We start from the raw sequence: 12941 nt of genomic DNA on the forward strand, positions 1-12941 counted from the left end.
AGCTCCCACTACAACAACTGCTGTTCTAACGACCGGAGTGACTGCAGCACCTTCTACAACAACTACAACTTCAGCTCCTACGACAACCACAACAACATCACCTACAAGAACTGTAGCTTCCACGACAACTGCAGCTCCTACAACAGCTTTAGCATCTGCGACCATTGCAGCCCTAACTACAACAACTGCTGCTCCAACGATCACTGCAACTCCAGAACCTACAACAACGACCACTTCAGCTCCTATGACAACCACAAGTACAGCACCTACTACAACACCTGCAGTTTCTACGACTGTAGCTCCCACGACCACTCCACCTGCTTTACTTACTACAACAACCACAACTACATCTCCTGCAACAACAACTGTAGCTTCTACATCAATCACAGCAGCTGCCTCTACGACAACCACTGCAGCTCCTGCTACAACAACTGCTATTCTTACAACCACTGTGACTGCAGCACCTTCTACAACAACTACAACTTCAGCTCCTACGACAACCACAACAACAACACCTACAACAACTGTAGCTCCCACGACAACTGCAGCTCCTACAACAGCTTTAGCATCTACGACAACCGCTGCAGCCCTAACTACAACAACTGCTGTTCTAATGACCACAGTAACTGCAGCACCTTCTACAACAACTACAACTTCAGCCCATACGACCACTACAACAATAGCACCTACTACAACACCTGCAGTTCCTACAACTGTATCTCCCACAACCACTCCACCTGCTGTACTTACTACAACAATCACAACTACAGCTCCTGCTACAACAACTGTAGCTTCTATATCAATCACAGCAGCTGCCTCTACGACAACCACTGCAGCACCTTCTACAACAACTACAACATCAGCGCCTACGACAACCAAAACAGCAACAACAACTGTAGCTCCCACGACAACTGCAGCTCCTACAACTTTATCATCTACTTCATCCACAGCAGCTGCCCCTACAACAGCCACTGCAGCCCTAATTACAACAACTGCTGCTCAAACGACCACTACAACTCCAGGACCTACTACTACAACCGGTGCAGCTCCTTCTACAACAACTGCTGTTCTTACGACTGCAGCACCATCTACTATCACTACAACTTCAGCTCCTACGACAACCACAACAACAGCACCTACAACAACTGTAGCTCCCACAACAACTGCAGCTCCTAAAACAGCTTTAGCATCTACGGCAACCACTGCAGCCCTCACTACAACAACTGCTGCTCCTTCGACCACTGCAACTCCACAACCTACTACGACAACCAGTGCAGCTCCTACTACAACAACTACAACTTCAGCTCCTACGACAACCACAACAGCAGCACCTACAACAACTGTAGCACCCACGACAACTGCAGCTCCTACAACAGCTTTAGCATCTACGACAGCCACTGCAGCCCTAACTACAACAACTGCTGTTCTAACGACCACAGTGACTGCAGCACCTTCTTCAACAACTACAACTTCAGCTCCTACGACAGCCACAACAACAGCACCTACTACAACACCTGCAGTTCCTACAACTGTTGCTCCCACGACCACTCTACCTGCTGTACTTACTACAACAATCACAACTACAGCTCCTGCTACAACAACTGTAGCTTCTACGTCAACCACAGCAGCTGCCCCTACGACAACCACAGCAGCAGCTCTAACTACAACAACTGCTGCTCCAACGACCACTTCAACTCCAGAACATATTACGACAACCACTGCAGCTCCTGCAACAACAACTGCTATTCTTACAACCACTGCGACTGCAGCACCTTCTACAACAACTACAACTTCAGTGCCTACGACAACCACAACAGCAACACCTACAACTGTAGCTCCCACGACAACTGCAGTTCCTACAAAAACTTTAGCATCTACTTCAACCACAGCAACTGTCCCTACGACAGCCACTGCAGCCCTAACTACAACAACTGCTGCTCCTTCGACCACTACAACTCCAGAACAGGTTACGACAACCAGTGCAACTCCTACTACAACAACAGCACCATCTACAACACCTGCAGTTCCTGTAGCTCCCACGACCACTCCACCTGCTGTAATTTCTACAACAATCACAACTACAGCTCCTGCTACAATAACTGTAGTTTCTACGTCAACCACAGCAGCTGCGTCTACGACAACCACTGCAGCTCCTACTACAACAACTGCTGTTCTTACGACCACACCGACTGCAGCATCTTCTAAAACAACATCAACTGCAGCTCCTAAGGATGCAGAACCTACCACGACAACCAGTGCAGCACCTTCTACAACAACTACAACAGCTCTTTCTACAACAACTGTAAATCCTTTGACAACAATAGTTGGTCCTACGACCACTATTATATCAATTAATCCTGCAGGTCCTACAACCACCACTACAACTGGTAGTTTTCATCCTACAACAAGGACTACAACTGCATCACCTACAAGTACAAACATAATTGTACTTCCTACATTGACAACCAGAACTTCAACTTATATCTCAACTTCTATGACATCAACAACTAGGTATGCAAGATAATTTAGTGTAATTATTTCATGCAATTCAAAGAACATATACTGTGTATATCCTTGTATATCCATGCTTGTGTCGTTATATTAATATTATTTAGCATATAATAACCCACCAAAAATAATATTAACTCTTGAACCGTTCAAGCTAGAGAGACCGAACCAACTTTCATATGTTCAGGCTATCCTTTCCTATCCTATCCTATCCATCAATCAATCTTTCCATCGACTTTCTTTTTCCAATTATAACCAGTCACTACCATTACTACTGCAGTGATTACCAATCCTGTAACTTATTTTACAACCATGATTACTTTAAGACAAGCTAGCAAGTACACACATTTTCTTTAGGAAATGTAATTTTCCATGTATTATTATTTTCTCTTAGATTCGGCACAGTGGGAGTTTTTGTTAAACTGATATTCAAGGTCAAAACACCAGTCCCCACTGAGGATGATGTCCTTGGTGCCGTCAAGAAGCAATTGTCTCCTCAATTCACGACCACTCAAACCACCTTCCAGAATGCAACTTATATCAGTGAGTTCAACAAATTAGGCTTCATGAAGACATTTTTTTCCACTCTATAAAATAATCTCTTAATAAGTAAACATTCAACTGCTCCTGCTATCTAAATACTTTTTGAATGTTTTTTAATGTTGTTGAAACTCCTAAATTGTAGCAGTTCATTTGATCTGTTGCTATAGTGACCATTTTTTTGTGTGCTCACAGAACTTACAGATACTTCATTTGCCATCGACCTTGGTTTCAAAATAACCAATGTAACGCAGGAGTCTCTAAGTAATAGACTCACACTCACCAATGAGACCGAAACCCAGATACAGGATTCAATTAACAGACTAGTAAGATACTGTACTTCTACACATAAGATACATCCATGGTCATGTTCAGGTCATGATAGTAATTGACAACTTGATGTTTTGTCCCCTTTTAGCTCCATAAGGTTCTCAGTGAACCAGACGGCAAACAGTTTCAATTTCCCAACGCCAACTTCATGTAAGTACAACGTCATAACCTTGAACCAACCCGTCTTTCTCAACTGCACTCTTTAGAATTTCTGCAAATTTCATTTAGCTGCTGCTTGTGCAGCTAAACAGGATGAAAGGAACATGTTTAACTCTCACACAAAACCCTTTTTTACATCCACAGTGATGATGGCACTGAAATCACAGCAAACGTGACGTATGTATACAAAGAGGAAGATGTCAACCACCCTAGTGGTTTTCTACAGGAAGTCTTAAAAGTCTCAGGTATGCTGCTTTTGTTACCATACGGTTGTCATTTCTATGTTTATTTATGACAGTGAGTTATCAAACACCATGTAACGTGTATAATACTCAATCTCGAAAACACTTATATATCAATGTTATATGACATATTACAAGTTTATAATCCCTCTAAAATGTATTTCCATTTCTATTCTAGGTCTCCTGACCACCACTGTTGCCCCAACAACAACAACAACAACAACTACCAACACCACACCACTTCCTACCCTTTTGACTTCAGTGACATCAACAACTAGGTAAGCAAGATCATTTATTATAATGTTTTCATACAATTCAATGAACACTTTGTCAAACAAGGAACCTTTGCAACAATGAACCATGTATATCCATGCTTGTGTCGTTAACTACTGATGTTTTAATTAAAAGCATCCAAAATGTCAACCTTTCTTTAGAAAAGCTCTTTGAGTGCATCAATCGGTCAAAAGGCTTAATATAAATGCAATCCATTATAATTAATGTGCTTGCTGAAGGCAAGACCACTAGATTTCTTACATACTTTTTCTAATTATTTTAACATTTTCTAAACGTTCTAAACTAAAACAATTTAAGTGAGTGTAAATTAGCATATAATAACCCACCAAAAATAATATTAACTCTTGAACCATTCAAGCTAGAGAGACCGAACCAACTTTCATATGTTCAGGCTATCCTTTCCTATCCTATCCTATCCATCAATCAATCTTTCCATCGACTTTCTTTTTCCAATTATAACCAGTCACTACCATTACTACTGCAGTGATTACCAATCCTGTAACTTATTTTACAACCATGATTACTTTAAGACAAGCTAGCAAGTACACACATTTTCTTTAGGAAATGTCATTTTCCATGTATTATTATTTTCTCTTAGATTCGGCACAGTGGGAGTTTTTGTTAAACTGATATTCAAGGTCAAAACACCAGTCCCCACTGAGGATGATGTCCTTGGTGCCGTCAAGAAGCAATTGTCTCCTCAATTCAAGACCACTCAAACCACCTTCCAGAATGCAACTTATATCAGTGAGTTCAACAAATTAGGCTTCATGAAGACATTTTTTTCCACTCTATAAAATAATCTCTTAATAAGTAAACATTCAACTGCTCCTGCTATCTAAATACTTTTTGAATGTTTTTTAATGTTGTTGAAACTCCTAAATTGTAGCAGTTCATTTGATCTGTTGCTATAGTGACCATTTTTTTGTGTGCTCACAGAACTTACAGATACTTCATTTGCCATCGACCTTGGTTTCAAAATAACCAATGTAACGCAGGAGTTTCTAAGTAATAGACTCACACTCACCAATGAGACCGAAACCCAGATACAGGATTCAATTAACAGACTAGTAAGATACTGTACTTCTACACATAAGATACATCCATGGTCATGTTCAGGTCATGATAGTAATTGACAACTTGATGTTTTGTCCCCTTTTAGCTCCATAAGGTTCTCAGTGAACCAGACGGCAAACAGTTTCAATTTCCCAACGCCAACTTCATGTAAGTACAACGTCATAACCTTGAACCAACCCGTCTTTCTCAACTGCACTCTTTAGAATTTCTGCAAATTTCATTTAGCTGCTGCTTGTGCAGCTAAACAGGATGAAAGGAACATGTTTAACTCTCACACAAAACCCATTTTTACGTCCACAGTGATGATGGCACTGAAATCACGGCAAACGTGACGTATGTATACAAAGAGGAAGATGTCAACCACCCTAGTGGTTTTCTACAGGAAGTCTTAAAAGTCTCAGGTATGCTGCTTTTGTTACCATACGGTTGTCATTTCTATGTTTATTTATGACAGTGAGTTATCAAACACCATGTAACGTGTATAATACTCAATCTCGAAAACACTTATATATCAATGTTATATGACATATTACAAGTTTATAATCCCTCTAAAATGTATTTCCATTTCTATTCTAGGTCTCCTGACCACCACTGTTGCCCCAACAACAACTACCAACACCACACCACTTCCTACCCTTTTGACTTCAGTGACATCAACAACTAGGTAAGCAAGATCATTTATTATAATGTTTTCATAGAATTCAATTAACACTTTGTCAAACAAGGAACCTTTGCAACAATGAACCATGTATATCCATGCTTGTGTCGTTAACTACTGATGTTTTAATTAAAAGCATCCAAAATGTCAACCTTTCTTTAGAAAAGCTCTTTGAGTGCATCAATCGGTCAAAAGGCTTAATATAAATCCAATCCATTATAATTAATGTGCTTGCTGAAGGCAAGACCACTAGATTTCTTACATACTTTTTCTAATTATTTTAACATTTTCTAAACGTTCTAAACAAAAAAATTTAAATGAGTATAAATTAGCATATAATAATCCACCAAAAATAATATTAACTCTTGAACCGTTCAAGCTAGAGAGACCGAACCAACTTTCATATGTTCAGGCTATCCTTTCCTATCCTATCCTATCCATCAATCAATCTTTCCATCGACTTTCTTTTTCCAATTATTACCAGTCACTACCATTACTACTGCAGTGATTACCAATCCTGTAACTTATTTTACAACCATGATTACTTTAAGACAAGCTAGCAAGTACACACATTTTCTTTAGGAAATGTCATTTTCCATGTATTATTATTTTCTCTTAGATTCGGCACAGTGGGAGTTTTTGTTAAACTGATATTCAAGGTCAAAACACCAGTCCCCACTGAGGATGATGTCCTTGGTGCCGTCAAGAAGCAATTGTCTCCTCAATTCACGACCACTCAAACCACCTTCCAGAATGCAACTTATATCAGTGAGTTCAACAAATTAGGCTTCATGAAGACATTTTTTTCCACTCTATAAAATAATCTCTTAATAAGTAAACATTCACCTGCTCCTGCTATCTAAATACTTTTTGAATGTTTTTTAATGTTGTTGAAACTCCTAAATTGTAGCAGTTCATTTGATCTGTTGCTATAGTGACCATTTTTTTGTGTGCTCACAGAACTTACAGATACTTCATTTGCCATCGACCTTGGTTTCAAAATAACCAATGTAACGCAGGAGTTTCTAAGTAATAGACTCACACTCACCAATGAGACCGAAACCCAGATACAGGATTCAATTAACAGACTAGTAAGATACTGTACTTCTACACATAAGATACATCCACGGTCATGTTGAGGTCATGATAGTAATTGACAACTTGATGTTTTGTCCCCTTTTAGCTCCATAAGGTTCTCAGTGAACCAGACGGCAAACAGTTTCAATTTCCCAACGCCAACTTCATGTAAGTACAACGTCATAACCTTGAACCAACCCGTCTTTCTCAACTGCACTCTTTAGAATTTCTGCAAATTTCATTTAGCTGCTGCTTGTGCAGCTAAACAGGATGAAAGGAACATGTTTAACTCTCACACAAAACCCATTTTTACGTCCACAGTGATGATGGCACTGAAATCACGGCAAACGTGACGTATGTATACAAAGAGGAAGATGTCAACCACCCTAGTGGTTTTCTACAGGAAGTCTTAAAAGTCTCAGGTATGCTGCTTTTGTTACCATACGGTTGTCATTTCTATGTTTATTTATGACAGTGAGTTATCAAACACCATGTAACGTGTATAATACTCAATCTCGAAAACACTTATATATCAATGTTATATGACATATTACAAGTTTATAATCCCTCTAAAATGTATTTCCATTTCTATTCTAGGTCTCCTGACCACCACTGTTGCCCCAACAACAACTACCAACACCACACCACTTCCTACCCTTTTGACTTCAGTGACATCAACAACTAGGTAAGCAAGATCATTTATTATAATGTTTTCATACAATTCAATTAACACTTTGTCAAACAAGGAACCTTTGCAACAATGAACCATGTATATCCATGCTTGTGTCGTTAACTACTGATGTTTTAATTAAAAGCATCCAAAATGTCAACCTTTCTTTAGAAAAGCTCTTTGAGTGCATCAATCGGTCAAAAGGCTTAATATAAATCCAATCCATTATAATTAATGTGCTTGCTGAAGGCAAGACCACTAGATTTCTTACATACTTTTTCTAATTATTTTAACATTTTCTAAACGTTCTAAACAAAAAAATGTAAATGAGTATAAATTAGCATATAATAATCCACCAAAAATAATATTAACTCTTGAACCGTTCAAGCTAGAGAGACCGAACCAACTTTCATATGTTCAGGCTATCCTTTCCTATCCTATCCTATCCATCAATCAATCTTTCCATCGACTTTCTTTTTCCAATTATTACCAGTCACTACCATTACTACTGCAGTGATTACCAATCCTGTAACTTATGTTACAACCATGATTACTTTAAGACAAGCTAGCAAGTACACACATTTTCTTTAGGAAATGTCATTTTCCATGTATTATTATTTTCTCTTAGATTCGGCACAGTGGGAGTTTTTGTTAAACTGATATTCAAGGTCAAAACACCAGTCCCCACTGAGGATGATGTCCTTGGTGCCGTCAAGAAGCAATTGTCTCCTCAATTCACGACCACTCAAACCACCTTCCAGAATGCAACTTATATCAGTGAGTTCAACAAATTAGGCTTCATGAAGACATTTTTTTCCACTCTATAAAATAATCTCTTAATAAGTAAACATTCACCTGCTCCTGCTATCTAAATACTTTTTGAATGTTTTTTAATGTTGTTGAAACTCCTAAATTGTAGCAGTTCATTTGATCTGTTGCTATAGTGACCATTTTTTTGTGTGCTCACAGAACTTACAGATACTTCATTTGCCATCGACCTTGGTTTCAAAATAACCAATGTAACGCAGGAGTCTCTAAGTAATAGACTCACACTCACCAATGAGACCGAAACCCAGATACAGGATTCAATTAACAGACTAGTAAGATACTGTACTTCTACACATAAGATACATCCATGGTCATGTTCAGGTCATGATAGTAATTGACAACTTGATGTTTTGTCCCCTTTTAGCTCCATAAGGTTCTCAGTGAACCAGACGGCAAACAGTTTCAATTTCCCAACGCCAACTTCATGTAAGTACAACGTCATAACCTTGAACCAAACCGTCTTTCTCAACTGCACTCTTTAGAATTTCTGCAGATTTCATTTAGCTTCTGCTTGTGCAGCTAAACAGGATGAAAGGAACATGTTTAACTCTCACACAAAACCCATATTTACGTCCACAGTGATGATGGCACTGAAATCACGGCAAACGTGACGTATGTATACAAAGAGGAAGATGTCAACCACCCTAGTGGTTTTCTACAGGAAGTCTTAAAAGTCTCAGGTATGCTGCTTTTGTTACCATACGGTTGTCATTTCTATGTTTATTTATGACAGTGAGTTATCAAACACCATATAACGTGTATAATACTCAATCTCGAAAACACTTATATATCAATGTTATATGACATATTACAAGTTTATAATCCCTCTAAAATGTATTTCCATTTCTATTCTAGGTCTCCTGACCACCACTGTTGCCCCAACAACAACTACCAACACCACACCACTTCCTACCCTTTTGACTTCAGTGACATCAACAACTAGGTAAGCAAGATCATTTATTATAATGTTTTCATACAATTCAATTAACACTTTGTCAAACAAGGAACCTTTGCAACAATGAACCATGTATATCCATGCTTGTGTCGTTAACTACTGATGTTTTAATTAAAAGCATCCAAAATGTCAACCTTTCTTTAGAAAAGCTCTTTGAGTGCATCAATCTGTCAAAAGGCTTAATATAAATCCAATCCATTATAATTAATGTGCTTGCTGAAGGCAAGACCACTAGATTTCTTACATACTTTTTCTAATTATTTTAACATTTTCTAAACGTTCTAAACAAATTTTTTTAAATGAGTATAAATTAGCATATAATAATCCACCAAAAATAATATTAACTCTTGAACCGTTCAAGCTAGAGAGACCGAACCAACTTTCATATGTTCAGGCTATCCTTTCCTATCCTATCCTATCCATCAATCAATCTTTCCATCGACTTTCTTTTTCCAATTATTACCAGTCACTACCATTACTACTGCAGTGATTACCAATCCTGTAACTTATTTTACAACCATGATTACTTTAAGACAAGCTAGCAAGTACACACATTTTCTTTAGGAAATGTCATTTTCCATGTATTATTATTTTCTCTTAGATTCGGCACAGTGGGAGTTTTTGTTAAACTGATATTCAAGGTCAAAACACCAGTCCCCACTGAGGATGATGTCCTTGGTGCCGTCAAGAAGCAATTGTCTCCTCAATTCACGACCACTCAAACCACCTTCCAGAATGCAACTTATATCAGTGAGTTCAACAAATTAGGCTTCATGAAGACATTTTTTTCCACTCTATAAAATAATCTCTTAATAAGTAAACATTCACCTGCTCCTGCTATCTAAATACTTTTTGAATGTTTTTTAATGTTGTTGAAACTCCTAAATTGTAGCAGTTCATTTGATCTGTTGCTATAGTGACCATTTTTTTGTGTGCTCACAGAACTTACAGATACTTCATTTGCCATCGACCTTGGTTTCAAAATAACCAATGTAACGCAGGAGTTTCTAAGTAATAGACTCACACTCACCAATGAGACCGAAACCCAGATACAGGATTCAATTAACAGACTAGTAAGATACTGTACTTCTACACATAAGATACATCCACGGTCATGTTGAGGTCATGATAGTAATTGACAACTTGATGTTTTGTCCCCTTTTAGCTCCATAAGGTTCTCAGTGAACCAGACGGCAAACAGTTTCAATTTCCCAACGCCAACTTCATGTAAGTACAACGTCATAACCTTGAACCAACCCGTCTTTCTCAACTGCACTCTTTAGAATTTCTGCAAATTTCATTTAGCTGCTGCTTGTGCAGCTAAACAGGATGAAAGGAACATGTTTAACTCTCACACAAAACCCATTTTTACGTCCACAGTGATGATGGCACTGAAATCACGGCAAACGTGACGTATGTATACAAAGAGGAAGATGTCAACCACCCTAGTGGTTTTCTACAGGAAGTCTTAAAAGTCTCAGGTATGCTGCTTTTGTTACCATACGGTTGTCATTTCTATGTTTATTTATGACAGTGAGTTATCAAACACCATGTAACGTGTATAATACTCAATCTCGAAAACACTTATATATCAATGTTATATGACATATTACAAGTTTATAATCCCTCTAAAATGTATTTCCATTTCTATTCTAGGTCTCCTGACCACCACTGTTGCCCCAACAACAACTACCAACACCACACCACTTCCTACCCTTTTGACTTCAGTGACATCAACAACTAGGTAAGCAAGATCATTTATTATAATGTTTTCATACAATTCAATTAACACTTTGTCAAACAAGGAACCTTTGCAACAATGAACCATGTATATCCATGCTTGTGTCGTTAACTACTGATGTTTTAATTAAAAGCATCCAAAATGTCAACCTTTCTTTAGAAAAGCTCTTTGAGTGCATCAATCGGTCAAAAGGCTTAATATAAATCCAATCCATTATAATTAATGTGCTTGCTGAAGGCAAGACCACTAGATTTCTTACATACTTTTTCTAATTATTTTAACATTTTCTAAACGTTCTAAACAAAAAAATTTAAATGAGTATAAATTAGCATATAATAATCCACCAAAAATAATATTAACTCTTGAACCGTTCAAGCTAGAGAGACCGAACCAACTTTCATATGTTCAGGCTATCCTTTCCTATCCTATCCTATCCATCAATCAATCTTTCCATCGACTTTCTTTTTCCAATTATTACCAGTCACTACCATTACTACTGCAGTGATTACCAATCCTGTAACTTATTTTACAACCATGATTACTTTAAGACAAGCTAGCAAGTACACACATTTTCTTTAGGAAATGTCATTTTCCATGTATTATTATTTTCTCTTAGATTCGGCACAGTGGGAGTTTTTGTTAAACTGATATTCAAGGTCAAAACACCAGTCCCCACTGAGGATGATGTCCTTGGTGCCGTCAAGAAGCAATTGTCTCCTCAATTCTTGACCACTCAAACCACCTTCCAGAATGCAACTTATATCAGTGAGTTCAACAAATTAGGCTTCATGAAGACATTTTTTTCCACTCTATAAAATAATCTCTTAATAAGTAAACATTCAACTGCTCCTGCTATCTAAATACTTTTTGAATGTTTTTTAATGTTGTTGAAACTCCTAAATTGTAGCAGTTCATTTGATCTGTTGCTATAGTGACCATTTTTTTGTGTGCTCACAGAACTTACAGATACTTCATTTGCCATCGACCTTGGTTTCAAAATAACCAATGTAACGCAGGAGTTTCTAAGTAATAGACTCACACTCACCAATGAGACCGAAACCCAGATACAGGATTCAATTAACAGACTAGTAAGATACTGTACTTCTACACATAAGATACATCCACGGTCATGTTGAGGTCATGATAGTAATTGACAACTTGATGTTTTGTCCCCTTTTAGCTCCATAAGGTTCTCAGTGAACCAGACGGCAAACAGTTTCAATTTCCCAACGCCAACTTCATGTAAGTACAACGTCATAACCTTGAACCAACCCGTCTTTCTCAACTGCACTCTTTAGAATTTCTGCAAATTTCATTTAGCTGCTGCTTGTGCAGCTAAACAGGATGAAAGGAACATGTTTAACTCTCACACAAAACCCATTTTTACGTCCACAGTGATGATGGCACTGAAATCACGGCAAACGTGACGTATGTATACAAAGAGGAAGATGTCAACCACCCTAGTGGTTTTCTACAGGAAGTCTTAAAAGTCTCAGGTATGCTGCTTTTGTTACCATACGGTTGTCATTTCTATGTTTATTTATGACAGTGAGTTATCAAACACCATGTAACGTGTATAATACTCAATCTCGAAAACATTTATATATCAATGTTATATGACATATTACAAGATTATAATCCCTCTAAAATGTATTTCCATTTCTATTCTAGGTCTCCTGACCACCACTGTTGCCCCAACAACAACAACAACTACCAACACCACACCACTTCCTACCCTTTTGACTTCAGTGACATCAACAACTAGGTAAGCAAGATCATTTATTATAATGTTTTCATACAATTCAATGAACACTTTGTCAAACAAGGAACCTTTGCAACAATGAACCATGTATATCCATGCT

At 37.8% G+C, this 12941-nt stretch overlaps 2 protein-coding genes across 2 annotated transcripts in view; both read left to right on the top strand.

Moving 5' to 3' along the window:
- LOC139391927 (serine-rich adhesin for platelets-like) overlaps nt 1–2033 on the top strand; it is a 45362-nt gene extending 43329 nt beyond the window's left edge. The window contains exons 24-26 of the mRNA XM_071139536.1: nt 48–1040; nt 1182–1888; nt 1981–2033. Of these exons, the coding sequence (XP_070995637.1) occupies nt 48–1040; nt 1182–1888; nt 1981–2033 (1753 nt within the window). The remainder of the gene's footprint in view (nt 1–47; nt 1041–1181; nt 1889–1980) is intronic.
- Nucleotides 2034–3036: 1003 nt separating this feature from the next.
- The window catches only part of LOC139391928 (mucin-2-like), a 38014-nt gene continuing 28109 nt past the window's right edge, over nt 3037–12941 (top strand). Inside the window, exons 1-29 of the mRNA XM_071139537.1 lie at nt 3037–3051; nt 3467–3528; nt 3682–3782; nt 3958–4057; nt 4672–4820; nt 5013–5143; nt 5236–5297; nt 5451–5551; nt 5727–5814; nt 6428–6576; nt 6769–6899; nt 6992–7053; nt 7207–7307; nt 7483–7570; nt 8184–8332; nt 8525–8655; nt 8748–8809; nt 8963–9063; nt 9239–9326; nt 9940–10088; nt 10281–10411; nt 10504–10565; nt 10719–10819; nt 10995–11082; nt 11696–11844; nt 12037–12167; nt 12260–12321; nt 12475–12575; nt 12751–12844. Coding sequence (XP_070995638.1) covers nt 3037–3051; nt 3467–3528; nt 3682–3782; nt 3958–4057; nt 4672–4820; nt 5013–5143; nt 5236–5297; nt 5451–5551; nt 5727–5814; nt 6428–6576; nt 6769–6899; nt 6992–7053; nt 7207–7307; nt 7483–7570; nt 8184–8332; nt 8525–8655; nt 8748–8809; nt 8963–9063; nt 9239–9326; nt 9940–10088; nt 10281–10411; nt 10504–10565; nt 10719–10819; nt 10995–11082; nt 11696–11844; nt 12037–12167; nt 12260–12321; nt 12475–12575; nt 12751–12844 — 2939 coding nt within the window. The remainder of the gene's footprint in view (nt 3052–3466; nt 3529–3681; nt 3783–3957; nt 4058–4671; nt 4821–5012; nt 5144–5235; nt 5298–5450; nt 5552–5726; nt 5815–6427; nt 6577–6768; nt 6900–6991; nt 7054–7206; nt 7308–7482; nt 7571–8183; nt 8333–8524; nt 8656–8747; nt 8810–8962; nt 9064–9238; nt 9327–9939; nt 10089–10280; nt 10412–10503; nt 10566–10718; nt 10820–10994; nt 11083–11695; nt 11845–12036; nt 12168–12259; nt 12322–12474; nt 12576–12750; nt 12845–12941) is intronic.

The sequence above is a fragment of the Oncorhynchus clarkii genome, chromosome 32 (assembly GCF_045791955.1).
Source record: "Oncorhynchus clarkii lewisi isolate Uvic-CL-2024 chromosome 32, UVic_Ocla_1.0, whole genome shotgun sequence".
Classification (NCBI taxonomy): domain Eukaryota; kingdom Metazoa; phylum Chordata; class Actinopteri; order Salmoniformes; family Salmonidae; genus Oncorhynchus; species Oncorhynchus clarkii.